This window comes from Delphinapterus leucas, chromosome 11 (genome assembly GCF_059928025.1).
Source record: "Delphinapterus leucas isolate spDelLeu-1000000601 "Yukka" chromosome 11, BTC_Dleu_Yukka2, whole genome shotgun sequence".
Lineage (NCBI taxonomy): Eukaryota > Metazoa > Chordata > Mammalia > Artiodactyla > Monodontidae > Delphinapterus > Delphinapterus leucas.
The window spans coordinates 6,794,613-6,808,026 of NC_143139.1; the positions used below are offsets into that span (position 1 = coordinate 6,794,613).

Sequence of the window (13,414 nt, forward strand, 5' to 3'; positions counted from 1 at the left end):
CTGAAGAAAATTCATTTCCATCTGCCCCACAGGCCGCGAGCACACTTCTCCTAGACCAGCTCCCTCACCAGTCTTTCCTTCCCCTTAGACTCTCCCCACCTCGTTTCCCTACAGCTTATCCCACCCAGTGTGTCAGGGTGGGCAAAATCTCACTGAAGAACTTACAGAGGGGCTTCCCTGGTGGCGCAGTCGTTAAGAATCCGCCTGCCAAAACAGGGGACACGGGTTTGAGCCCTAGTCCGGGAAGATCTCACATGCCGCGGAGCAACTAAGCCCCTGTGTCACAACTACTGACCCCGCGTGCCACAACTACTGAGCCCGCGTGCCACAACTACTGAAGCCCGCGCACCTAGAGCCCGTGCTCCGCAACGAGAGAAGCCACCGCAATGAGAAGCCTGCGCACCGCAATGAAGAGTAGCCCCCGCTCGCCGCAACTAGAGAAAGCACGCACGCAGCAATGAAGACCCAATGCAGCCAAAAATAATAAATAAAATAAATATATTAAAAAAAAACTTAAAAAAGAAAAGAACCTCCAGAGACGGCCCACTGCCTACCAAATTAACAGCCAGAGCCTTACTTTGCATTCTTTCATCTTCCATCTTGAATGATAATTATTGTTGACTTGTTCTGTGGTCCCCACTAGATAGTAAACTACTTCACAGAGAGATTCAGCTGTTCTTTACAGCAGTAATTAATGCAACATTGTAATTCAACTATACTTCAATAAAAAATAAATTTAAAAAAAGATTCAACTGTTCATCATTCAACAAATATTTAAGTACTTCTTTTACGCCAGGCGCTGTTCTAGATGCTGGGGATACACCAGGAAACGGACCAAGCAAAAATCCCTGCCCCCAGGGAGCTTACATTCTACTTCGGGGGTGGGGTGGGGGACAGAAAATAAACTATAAAAGTTACAATAAATAAATAAGTAAATTATATACTATGTTAGAAGAAACTTGCTATGTGAGTTTTAATTACTTTGGAATTCATTCACATTATCTTCATATAAAAATACTCAAGTAGGGCTTCCCTGGTGGCGCAGTGGTTGAGAGTCCGCCTGCCAGATGCAGGGAACATGGGTTCGTGCCCCGGTCTGGGAAGATCCCACATGCCGCGGAGCGGCTGGGCCCGTGAGCCACGGCCGCTGAGCCTGCGCGTCCAGAGCCTGTGCTCCGCAACGGAAGAGGCCACAACAGTGAGAGGCCCGCGAACCGCAAAAAAAAAAAAAAAAATACTCAAGTAATTTTTAAAAATTGTATTCTGTTCAGTTTGGATAGGGCAAAGTCCTGAGACTTTGGACGGTGATGACGTTTGGTGCCCCCAGGGATGGAAGGGCATGGGTCCTGAACCCTAAGGATGGAGCAAGATGGAGCAGGTGCTAACCATCAAGCCCTCTCTAGAGCAGCAGGAGGTGAGGGCTCTAACCCGCCAGATGGAGGAAAGCCCGACTTCACGACTATCACTGAGGAATCTGGGTCAGTTCTCCGGTTTGGCCACCAGGGGTCATTTTACCCTTGTAAATCACCATCTGGAGCGATCACGTAAAGACACAAAAGTCTTAGTCCGAACTAAACACACAGAGACACACCCGGGAAAACTCTGACACTGTCACACACACACACACGCACATATACAGAAACATACAGCATTGAGAGACATAGGGACAGAAATGCATGCAGGACGTGTGCATGGCACCAACTCCCTCACGAATCTCACTAATGTCAGGGTCTCAAGATGTCACAGTGCCAACTCCGCCATTCCTCCCAGCCCCGACTCCGCTAAAGAGGGAAGACAGTAGGTGGCCTGTAAACCAGACTTCCATTTCCTTACCTCCAGCTTGCCAAGAGCAGTCAGCTTACTCCCGTCCTCCCGTCCATCACACTCTTACTTTCCCATAAACTTCTTGTCTGGCTCTGGCACAGTTCCCTTTTCCCTGCCCAGAGAAGCCCTCCACCTCCTCCTGAGTATCTGTGCAACTAGTTCCAGCCCCACCTCCCGCTGCAGCTCCAGGAAGCCCCAGGTGGTGTTCACTGGGTGTGCAACTCCTCCCCCCCCGCCCCGAAAACCCCAAGCCTTACGGACTACAATTAGCAATTGATTTGCTGAGCATTGCCCTCTCCTTGCAGCGATAAAAAACAATGTACATAATGGCCTGGGAAGACTTTACACATGACTCTAATACTCCAGTACAGGTATGGCTCTCCAAGTGTGATCTGAGGATGGATTCTTTGAGGAAGTCCACGAGAACAAAACCGTTTTCATGATACTACTACTAAGATGTCTTTTGTCCTTTTCACTCATTGTCTCACGAGTAGACGGTGGAGTTTTCCAGAGGCTTCATGAAGTGTGATGACACTTGCTCTCATAGCTATTGGAATGTGTGCTTGGGTATTTCTGTTTTAAAAAACTTACTATTTTTGATTTCTAATATGGTCATGTATCAAAAGGACAAAGTATAAGCAAACTCTCTTTGGAATTCTCCATTTTTAAGAGTGTAAAAGGGTCTGAGACCCCAAAATTGGAGAACTACTACTTTAGTACAGAGAATGTTCTCCTTATTCTAGACGAAGCAGCAGAGACACACACACACGGTGGTGGTGGGGGTGGATTTAGGATCTAGAATGGAGGAGCTTTTGAAAGGGTGGGTGAGGTGGAAGGGGAAGACAGGACCTAGAAAGGGGAACAGTGACCAGGAACTTGGAGGAAAACCCCCTCTGCCCCGACCCACCCACGCTGGGCGTCAGATCTAAATTGTTAAAAGTCACTAGACAAGAAGGAAACCAATTCAGCCGGCATCCAATACGCTTTTGCATTACGCCTCAGTGCTGGGCAGGCAGAGCCCAGGTGGAAAGGGGAGTGGGTGGCGTCCATGGCCCGAAGACCTCTGTGGTCGGTCTAAACGCAGGACACCCATCTTCTGCTCCAGCTACCAGCTACGGGCCGGACCGTGTTTCATGCCCCGCCAAGGGCATTTCACCCAGTCTCCCGCCTCTGCACGGGCAGGCTCACGGCAGCACTTCCTAGGTACTAAGGAAGAGGTCCTTCTGCGCTCGCCATCACCACCTAGTTAAAGACATTTGCAGCCGCGCTCTTCCTTCCCCGGGCCCCTGCCCCCCACACTTTGTTCCCTCCTGCATCTGTGAGCTGGAGCTGCCGCTCAGAAGTCCAAGTGCCCAACCCACCGCCCTGCTGTGCACACACCCTGCGTGTCTGCGAGTGCGAGAGGCGTGGGGGCGGGGTGAGGGGACCGCGCTCTGGCACGACGTGCGTTCAGAGGGACGAGTCCTCGGGGCACCGGGTGAAGGAGCCCCGGGGGTCGGACGGCCGGAGCAGCCCCTGGCTGGCGGCGGCCGGCACGGTGGCGTGGGAGGTCTCAGCGGTGGGTTTGGCGAGTGCCCCCCGAGCCCCGTTGGTGGCCGAGGTCCTGGCCCGGAGCGGAGAGCTCAGGCTGCGCAGGGTGTTGCGGAAACCCTCGGCGCTGAAGTAGTACACCAGCGGGTCGAGCACGCAGTTGGCGCCGGCCAGCAGCACCATGACCATCAGCACCCCGCGCACCTGGTTGCGCGCCACCGGGCTGGCCAGCACCACGTGGCCGCGCAGCAGCCCGTACACGGCCAGCGTGGCGTTGTAGGGCACGAAGCACAGCAGGAAGATGACCAGGCTGGCCAGCAGGAGGCGCACCGTCTTCCGCCGCCGCTGGCTCCGCGTGGCGTCGGGCCGCGCCAGGGTGCAGAAGACACGGACCGAAGAGTAGACCACGGCTACCAGGGGCAGCAGGAATCCCAGCGCCTCGGCTAGCAGTAGGAGCGGCAGCAGCCTGCCCTTCCACAGCTCGTCGCTGAAGTTCTCGAAGCACACGTGCACCCAGCGGCCGTCGCGGGCGCAGGGTGAGGGCCGGTGCACCAGGACGGTGGGCACGGCGAACAGCAGGATGAGTGCCCACACGCCCAGGCAGAGCAGCCGCGCCACGCGGGGCCGCCGCAGGTGGCGCAGCCGCAGCGGGTGCACGATAGCGACGTAGCGGTCCACGTTGATGAGGGTCAGGAAGATGCAGCTGCCGTACATGTTCATCTGGAAGACGGCGCCCGCCAGCTGGCACAGGAGGTCCGAGAAGGGCCAGTAGTGCTGCGCATAGTAGGAGAGGCGCAAGGGCAGCGAGAGGGTGAAGAGGAGGTCGCTGGCCGCCAGGTTGCACATGTACACGCTCACTACCGAGTGCACGCGCAGCGCGTGCAGGAAGACCCAGAGGGCCAGCGCGTTGAGGGGGAGCCCTGCCGCCAGCACCAGGCTGTAGACCACCAAGTGCAGGTGGTGGATGGGCTGGTGGTCCGGGCACCTGAGATCAGAGTCGTTGGCCGAGGAGTTGGCCAGCATCGTGCCAAAGGGCGAGGAGGAGCTAGGCCGGGGGCATCAGGGGGCACACCTGCGTGCTGGCTTCGCGTTCATCTCCAGTCTCCACGGCGGGGGCCTGGAGGCTGCACAGAGCCCCAGAGCAAGCGGGGGCCGGACATAGACTTGTGGCTGTGGCTGCAGGGCCGACAGCTGCGGAGGATCAGATGCCCTTGGTCAGAGCTTCATCGGCCTCAGTGGAGACCTGGCATAGGAGGGAAGGCAGAAGTCAAGACTGTGCAAGGAAGGGCTGAAGACACAAATGTCATATAGCTGAACCTGCTGGCCTCTTGGGCCTTCTCTCAGCCTCACATCTTTCCTCCACCGTCCTTCTGGCCAGAACAGCTTTCTGCAGCCCGCTCTATGGCACAGTGCTAAATGCCCAGGCTCTAGAGTCAGGCCTGCCTAGGTTTAAATCTGGGCTTTTGTCCTCAGAAAAGTGACTTAATCTCTCTGCCCCTCATTTTCCTTACCTGGAAAAAAGAAAAAAAAAAGGAGAGGGACCCCTACTTCACGAGGTCGTTAGATTCAACGAGATGATATATTTAAAGTGCTTTGCTTACTGTTATTATCTACTAATATCTCTCCCTTGCTTCCTTTCTTTCTTCTACAAATGCTTACCAAGATTTTATTTTTTAAATTATTATTATTATTATCATTTTGGCCTCGCGGCATGCAGGATGTGGAACCTTAGTTCCCCGACCAGAGATCTAGCCTGTGCACCCTGGAGTGGAAGCCCGGAGTCTTAACCACTGGACCACCAGGGAAGTCCATACAAATGCTTACTGAGACTTTAGAAGGTTCCAGGCATGTTCACAGCAGTGGACAAAACAAAGGCCTTGCCCCCACCTATGTTCCCTTCCATTGAAGGGAGACAGATAATAAAGTCCATGTAAAAAGGTATTATGTTAGGTGGTGAGAAGTACTGTGGAGCCCCTCCCCTGGCACCACCCCGTTCCGCTGACTCCCCATTATCTAAAGAATAAAGTTCAAACTCCCAAGTACAGGACAAAATCCCAGGCTCATCTCCACGATTGCTCCTGTGTGGGCTGGGTTTGTGGTCAGAGCGACCTGGTTCAGCTGGACTGTTTGACTCCTCTAAGTTTCCTCATCTGTAAAATGGGGACAGTAATATAATGGGGGTCCCTTAGGCCAGGGGTCACCAACCCCCGGGCCACACAGCAGGAGGTGAGAGAGCGAAGCTTTATCTGTATTTACAGCCGCTCCCCATTGCTCACATTACCACCTGAGCTCTGCCTCCTGTCTGCATTTTGGTGGGTTGTATAATTATTTCATTACATATTACAATGTAATAATAATAGAAATAAAGTGCACAATAAATGTAATGATCTTGAATCATCCCGAAACCATCCCCCCACCCCGTCCGTGGAAAAATCGTCTTCCACGAAACCGGTCCCTGGTGCCAAAAAAGGTTGGGGACCGCTGCCGTAGGCTGATCGCACACACTAGCACAGTCCTTCCGAGCAGGGGACGGCCCCGTGGGTTGAACTTTTCCAGGTGCTCCCCTGGAGCGTCTGACTCGGGTGCTTCCTAGTTGGGATTCCGTGATGGGGGCAGATAATGGTTTCGTCCTAAGGGCTCGAAGGGGGCCCAGAGAGGGTGGCAGTGAGACAGGGAAGTACCGTGCGTGCTGACGAGGCTACTGGAGAGAGCAGACCACAGCCGCTGCCGTCCCCAGGCAAAAGCTGCCAGAGGAAGGATGTGGTCAGAGGCGGAGGAGTTAGAAGACAGGACTTGGTCTTAGGATTCCACCTTCCTTAATGCCATAAGGCCACGGCAGCCACCCCTGCATTGCGACCCCCAGGTGCCATCTATTTTGTGTGTTGTAAAATATACATAACTTAAAAATTACCATTTTAACCATCTTTAAGAGTACAATTCAGCGACATTAAGTACAATCGCAATGTTGTGTAACCATCGCCACTATTTCCAGAACTTTTTCATCACCCCAAACAACTCTATACCCATTACCAATAATTGCCCATCCCCCCTCCCTCCAGCCCCTGGCAACCTCTATTCTACTTTGTGTCTCTCTGAATTTACCTATTCTAGACACCTCATCTGAGTGGACTCATATATCTGTCCTTTTGTGTCTGGCTTATTTCACTTAGCTTAAAATTTTCAAGGTCCATCCATGCGGTAGTTTGTATCAGAATTACAGTCTTTTTATGGCTGAATAATATATTCCTATATATATACACCACATTCAGTTCTCCCATTCATCTGTTGATGGTTACTTGGGTTTTTCCATCTTTTGACTATTGTGAATAATGTTAATGATCATGGGCTTCCATGGGCCATCTTAGGGAGAGAAGTTATCCAAAGACCCTGAGCGATTATCCCAAGATACGGAACATACTCCCTTCAAAAGGAACCACTTAAATCCTTACATGGAACCAAGTGATAAACATGAGTATAACAAGTTTTCTAGGGTTTTTTTGTTCGTTTGCTTGTTCTCCCTCCAACCGTGACTCTGACTCCGGCAGTTTAAGACTCGTAAGAAGTATAGTACAACAGTTGAAGGGAATAAGGAAACACTTTCTCCGCAAAATACCAATTTCATCAATGAAAATAATGCTAGATGGGTCTTAAACGCACTGAAAAGCAAGTAACGCCAGGCTCTCTTCCTGAAACGTGCCCACCTCCCATGCTCCTTTGCTCCAGTCACGCCAAACTAGTGATAATTCTGCACATACCTTACATCTTCAGGGCTCTGTCTGTGCACGTGCTGTTTCTGCAACTGGGAATGCCCTTTCTCCCATCCTCCAACTGGCAAACTCAATCATTTCTCAGGACTCCATGATGCCTTTCCTGACTCCCTCCCTTCCCACCAGGCGAGTCCCCTCACTGGAGCTTTCCCAGCACTTTGGCCACAGGTCAGCTGTTCCCACCTGTGCTATAATTGGCTGTTCTTGGTCTGCCTCTCCCGCCCGCCTGGGAGCTCCTTGAGGGAGGGCCTGGGGACTGTGACTTACTCATCTCTGTAGTCCCAGCCCTCCCTCCATAAATGTTGGGTCAAAAATAATGGCTACCATTTACTGATCCCTCACCATCTTGCAGGGTGTTTTACATGCACAAGCTCTAATCCTTCCAACAGCCCTTTGAGGTAGGAGTTTCTCCTGATTTTTACTTAAGAGCTCAGTCAGTGAGGAGTGAAGTCAGGACTCAAATCCAGGACATCCGGGCTCCAAAGTCCAAAAAACTGCTTCCAATAAGAGTGGGTGGGTGGGTATGAGGTTGGATGCCACACAGAGCACCTAACTTTTATAGCTGCTTATATCAAATCTGTGCCCATAGGTGAATCGTTTTACTTCCTCCTTTGTCCAATTGAAACATATACTTTTTAATAACCCACTTCCTTCTTTCTCCCACTTCAAACACTGGCAACACAGACTCATCTCTCTTTCACACACACACAAATACGCCCTTCCTGATGATTTCCCCTTACCTACAGAAACAGTTTGCTGCTTTGAACTCCTTAGGTCATGACGTGTGTTTTTGTCCCATTTCCCCAGCCAGACAGTAGGGTCCTGGGGGTGCAGACCACACCTTCCACAGCTTTCTTCCCAGGCTCACTCACGCTTCAGTCTCTCTACCTAGCAGGCCCTTGTGATATTCATTGGCTGCCTTTCAGGAAATCTGCCCCCTCCCCCCACGTCCGCCCAGCCTGTAATCCTGTTATAATATTTCTTGCATCAGTCCAACCACTTCTTATCACATTCCTGACTATCTTGTCCACATGTATAACTCAGAGAAAGGCATGTCCCTTTTGAAAAGCTCGTTTGGAAACAGCTTGCATTAAAACTTCAATAACAGTTTACGGCTACAATCACAGTAACATTTTATCATTCTTTTTTTTTTTGGCGGTACGTGGGCCTCTCACTGCTGTGGCCTCTCCCGTTGCGGAGCACAGGCTCCGGACGCGCAGGCTCAGCGGCCATGGTTCACGGGCCCAGCCGCTCCGCGGCACGTGGGATCCTCCCAGACCGGGACATGAACCCGTGTCCCCTGCATCGGCAGGCGGAGTCCCAACCACTGCTCCACCAGGGAAGCCCACATTTGATCATTCTTAAGCAGTACTTGGAGCATCCATAGCTCCCTACAACTAGGAGGCACATCCTAGACACTGAAGGAGTGAATGGAAAATTATTTTCCAAGAATCCCAAGTCTTTCGTCAACAAAGTTGCAAGGTTAAAGAGACCAAAATGTATTAGGTGAGCTGCTGCTAAAAGGTGGAGAGTTAGGAATCCTTCAGGAAAGCAGATGGCGATGCTCTCGCCTTACTCCATTCCAAAGCGGAGAAGCCCCTGAGTTTATTTGTCAAAAAGCCACCCCTTTCCCACACTCACACAGAATGGCCCAAGCTGTTGAGAGCTGCCAGGCCCCTGCCCCGGTCCCCACCCGATCCGCTTGCTTCCTGAGGGCTCCCCATCAGTGGAGCTGAATGGGCACAGTGCCAGGCCAGATGGCAAAGATGGGAAAAACTGCCAAAAAGGAGGCAAACAAGAAGTGGAAGGAGGGCTCTAGATGTGGGGGAGGAGCGGCACGGCACTCTCCTCAATCCTGCCTTGAGCAAGAGGTCAGGTTGGGGGTGTGGGAGACGGAAAGCAAAGAGGCAGCAGGTGCCCCAGAAAAGCAGAGACACTGGGATTTCATTTCACCAGGGAGAAGGGGGACGTGGAGGCCCACGCTGGCTCCGTAACCTCAGCACGCCCGGAGGTCATGTGAGCACACCACTACACACACACACACACACACACACACACGGGCGCGTGCAAGGCCACACGCAGGTAAGGGTACACTGAGGGATGTGCACACAAGATCCCTAGTAACATACGAATCAACGGGTATCCACAGCCTGTAACACACGTGTGCACGCATGGAGGCACAGACAGCCGAGCCAGGGGAGGAAAGCAGACACCGTCCCCGCCTAGGGACATTATCCTTAGCCGGACAGACAGACGGGCAGCTTCAGGAGCACACACACGCATGCAGATGTGCACAAACAGATTCCGGCCCCAAGGCACTGAGAGGCAAAGAGAGGCCCTGGGGACGGCCCCGCCCACATCCCAGCCCCCGACACCACGCACACGCCAGATGGTGCGCGGCCACCTTCCTCCACGCTGCTTCTCTGTCCTTCAGCTTCCCACCTGCACACCCGGGGCCCAGGTTCCTTATGTCCTCGGGGCCTCTGGGACCTGTCCCATTGCCCTCTGAGCTGGGCTGGGCACTACTCTTTGCTGAGGTAAGTCAGAGGGGCAGGGCTATGTTCTGCCCTGGCAGGAAGTGAGAATGGAGGATAAAAGTGGTCAGGAGGCTACATCAGGATCTTTCCCTTCCTCTCCTCCACACAGCTGGCCCGTGGTGTCCACCCTTCCGGCGCCTGACCAGGGATGCAGAGGGGAGCGGAACAGAAAGGGATGGGTGATCTGGGACAGAAAGGGAGGGGAGAGAGGCACCCCGTCTCTGTACAGCTTCCTCCTGTCTGCCACCCTCTCAATGTGCTTCCTGCCCCCCTACTCCCCACCTCCTCTCCTCAGGAATCCACGTCCTTCAGAAGTTTGGAAAGTGGGAATGTCAATCCTCGTCCTCCTTGCCCCAGAAGACCAGCTCTGGAATAGCTCCCACCTTCTTTTAGGTTCTGGTGGCCAGGCGCCAGGGAGGGTGTCCACCCTCCACCTCCCCTGCACGGCGCGCGCTCCCTGACCTGCGACCTGCGCGTTGCTGGCTGAGCCCACTTCCTCTGCCGCTATACCTCGGCAGCCACGGGAAGATGCACCCTTTATCGACAGACGCTCGTAATTGTGAAGACCTCTTAATGCCTGTAGGTTCAGACTCCCCAAACAGATCCAAACTGTGCTGAGCCTTCAGCGGAAGCTTCAAGAAGTCTAAAGGCTTTGTGAAAAGCTCTGTCCCAGGGCTGCTCTGGGTACACATGAATCCTGCCCATCAGCTTGTCCTGGGTCTGGGGAGCCTGTGGGGTGGAGATAGTACCAGGTCACCGGACTGAGTGGATGGCTTCCTCCTGCCCTCGGGGCCACGTTCTCCCCCGCTGCTGGGTGTCCTATCTTCTCTCCATCCTCCTTCCTCCCTGATCCAGCCTGCTCTGCTTTCTCCAGCTCAGATTCCTGCTCCAGCCTCTCCCCACCCTTCCCCACCTGAGCCTCTCTTCCTGCCTTTCCAGCACCATCCCTGGGTATTCTCATCTCACCCCTCCCGAAATTTTTTCTAGGAAAAGGCAGAAAGCAAAGGCGACCTACAGCTCCATACTTAAGTCTCCCCAGTGCATGGCTGTCACCTCCCCACCTGCAGACATTTCTCCACCCTGCTGTCAAGAGCCGAAAAACACAGGAAACATAGTCCCAGTCAAGACTCAGATGGGCTCAAGCCACCCTCCGCAGCCCTGTGCTCTGGGTGGTCCTTGCTTTTGGGCCTGGCTGGGTCCCGCTGCCTCAGAGAAACCTCCTGGAGCCTTTGGCTTCATGGACCTCACCCTGACCTCGGGCGGCACTGAGTGTGCTCCACACGTAGCCCTCACGCCTCTGCTGCCCCCTTCCCTGCGGGCCTGGGCATGCAAGGCTTCCGTGTTGCAGGGGTACACGCTGGGGGCATCAGACAGAGGCACAGCTGGGCTCTGGGGTCTCTGGGTGGCCAGGAGGTGAGGCTTGCGGGTCGAATAAGTTTCTGCTTCCTCCTCAAGCCTTGCTTCCATCTCCCCTTCGGCGACAACTTCAGCTCATCCTGAAGGGACTGGAGATGTGACCTGATGGGAGGGCCCCTTCCCATCAGAGAGGCCCCCATAGACCCGGGGAACAGGTGGGCAGCTGCCCTCAGTGGTGTGAGGCAGAGGTATCAGAAGGCCTCACCCACCCTCCAATATCACCCCCCCCAACCTCATGGTCAGTATCTGAAATTTTATCCACTTCATGACACCCATGGGCCACATTCTACCATAGCTGTAGGAACATGGGAGACAGCTGGTCTAATCCTCTATTTTTTTCCTTTTTTCTTTAAACTAATTTTACCAACACTTTATTCTTTATCTTTTATATATATTTTTTTGGCCGCGCTGCACAGCATGTGGGATCCTAGTTCCCCAACCAGGGATCAAACCCACACCCCCTGCAGTGGAAGCGCGGAGTCCTAACCACTGGACCGCCAGGGAAGTCCCTAATCTTCTTGTAAAGAAAACGGCACTGGGTGAAGGCAGTATCTCTCTAAGGCACCACTAGAACACTTTGGTTCGCTGGGAAGGATAACTGTGAGAGCAGACCTGTGCCTTGAACCCGCCTGTGGAGTTTAATCAGATCAGTTCATTGTCACCAGCAGAGGCCCAGCCCTGGGGTGAGAGGGTCAGGGGTTGTCTTATCTGAGAGTGGGAAAGGGCTGGAAACCATCCCCAGAGGGCCCTCCCTCCCCAGTGGCCTGGGATCTGGGGTTCAGCATGACAGCGGGGGGCCTAACGGGTGAAGGGGCAGACGCAGCTCCGAGGCATACAGGCCCCAGGGTGCGTTGGTGCTTCAGGTCTAGGGAGCATCATCCTCTTGTCTGAGGTCTGCCTGCCTGAGGCCATTCTTCTGAATTCTTTATTCAAAAAGGTTTCCCAGGGCCCAGGGCCCCCTCTCACCTCCATCCCCACCCATGTCTCCCATTTCTAAAGAAGGGGTGCTGCCCCACGTGCCCCTGTGAGGTTCAACCGCAGCTGGGACGCCCCCATACCTGTGCTCGCCACTGTGGCTCAGCCGCTGCTCCAAGCCGGCTTCTGCCTGCTCTGGGCCGGGCTGGGCTGGTAGGACTTGTTCCCGGTGGGTGGGACACACACACCTCAGCAGATCTCGGCAGATCCCAGCTCCCTGCACGCACCCAACCCCGGGCAGGGCAGGGAGAGAGAGAGAGGAGGAAGCAGTGCCCTCAGTGGCCTCCACGGACCGGCCAGAGAAGAAGAAACCCCAGCAGATCATGACACTTAATGCAGCCCCGACTCTCCCCCAGTAATGCCCCCCACCCAACCACCCACCCATGGCTCACACACTCCCTGCAGTTTCCGGGAAGCCTAACTGGCACACCCACCCACAGATGCCAGATGACTAACCCCCAGCCTCCCTCTGTCCTCGGCAGTTCCCCCTGGCTGTCTCCGTCTCTTTTGGGTTCCGGCAGGTGGTTTCGTTCTTGCCACATGTGGTTTTTACCTCCCTCTGTGTGGGGGGTGGCAGCCCCTAGTCTCTGAACCCTGGGCTGAGCCCCTTGTCTTCTGGATCAATAGGGCTGGGCAGGTTGTCTGCGCTCAGTACTCGAAAACAAGCTTTGAGTGGTAGGTGAAAAAGGACAGTGCAGTCGAACGAGTATGGGAAACACTAAGTCGAACAGGTTTCTCTATTTCAGGGCTTCTCAGAGCCTTTGACATGCCTTTAAGAGGTTGACTGCGTGTTGGTAATTGAAGCTGGGTGAAGGGTGCATGGGAGTGCATTACACTATTCTCTACGTGTGCGTGTTTGAGCTTTTCCATAATAAATGTTTTCTTTTGAATGCTGTATAGCTCCCCACACGTGTGTCCTCCGAACATGTCTTGGGAGATCCCAGGTTATTAAAGGCCACTGCTTCAAGATGCAGCTCCTCCCCACATTCAGGCCATCAGGCCCATGACTGGACGTCACAGCAAAGGTTTCCTGAGCTCCAGCCCAGTTGTTTCCTTCCTCCTATAAAGAGCAAGTCCTGCCCTACTGTCTGGGGTTGGTCCCCCTGGACACAATCTCATTCAGCTTGTCCTCCGGAGGGACAGTCCTACATTCACATCTGAGATCATGGGATCAGGGCTTCAGAAATGGAGACACCCACGCCCTCATGGCCCACATGGTCCCCAAGACACCCACCGGCTGTGACCTTCTTCAATCCAACTCTGATTTCTCAGGGCTTCTCCTCCTGGCAGGGGGCTGCTTCCCTGAGTACCATCCCCATTGTTCCCTCGCCTGCAGATGGATCCAGGGGTTGGAGGGTTGACTCC

General features: G+C 53.8%; 1 protein-coding gene across 2 annotated transcripts; it reads right to left on the minus strand.

The window, feature by feature from the left end:
* Positions 1 to 481: 481 nt before the first annotated feature.
* Positions 482 to 13,382, minus strand: LPAR5 (lysophosphatidic acid receptor 5). 2 transcript variants are annotated; one of them, XM_089920223.1, is made up of 4 exons: positions 12,133 to 13,382; positions 10,913 to 11,176; positions 10,169 to 10,387; positions 482 to 4,597 (listed from the first exon to the last, which is right to left on the minus strand). In XM_089920223.1, exon 4 carries the CDS (start codon positions 4,375 to 4,377, stop codon positions 3,274 to 3,276), a length of 1,104 nt encoding a protein of 367 aa, XP_089776349.1. In that variant the 5' UTR covers positions 4,378 to 4,597; positions 10,169 to 10,387; positions 10,913 to 11,176; positions 12,133 to 13,382; the 3' UTR covers positions 482 to 3,273. The 2 variants fall into 2 exon arrangements, with proteins under 2 accessions (XP_089776349.1, XP_089776350.1); XM_089920224.1 differs by lacking the exon at positions 12,133 to 13,382 and having other exon boundaries at positions 10,913 to 12,108.
* Between the last annotated feature and the right edge of the window lie 32 nt (positions 13,383 to 13,414).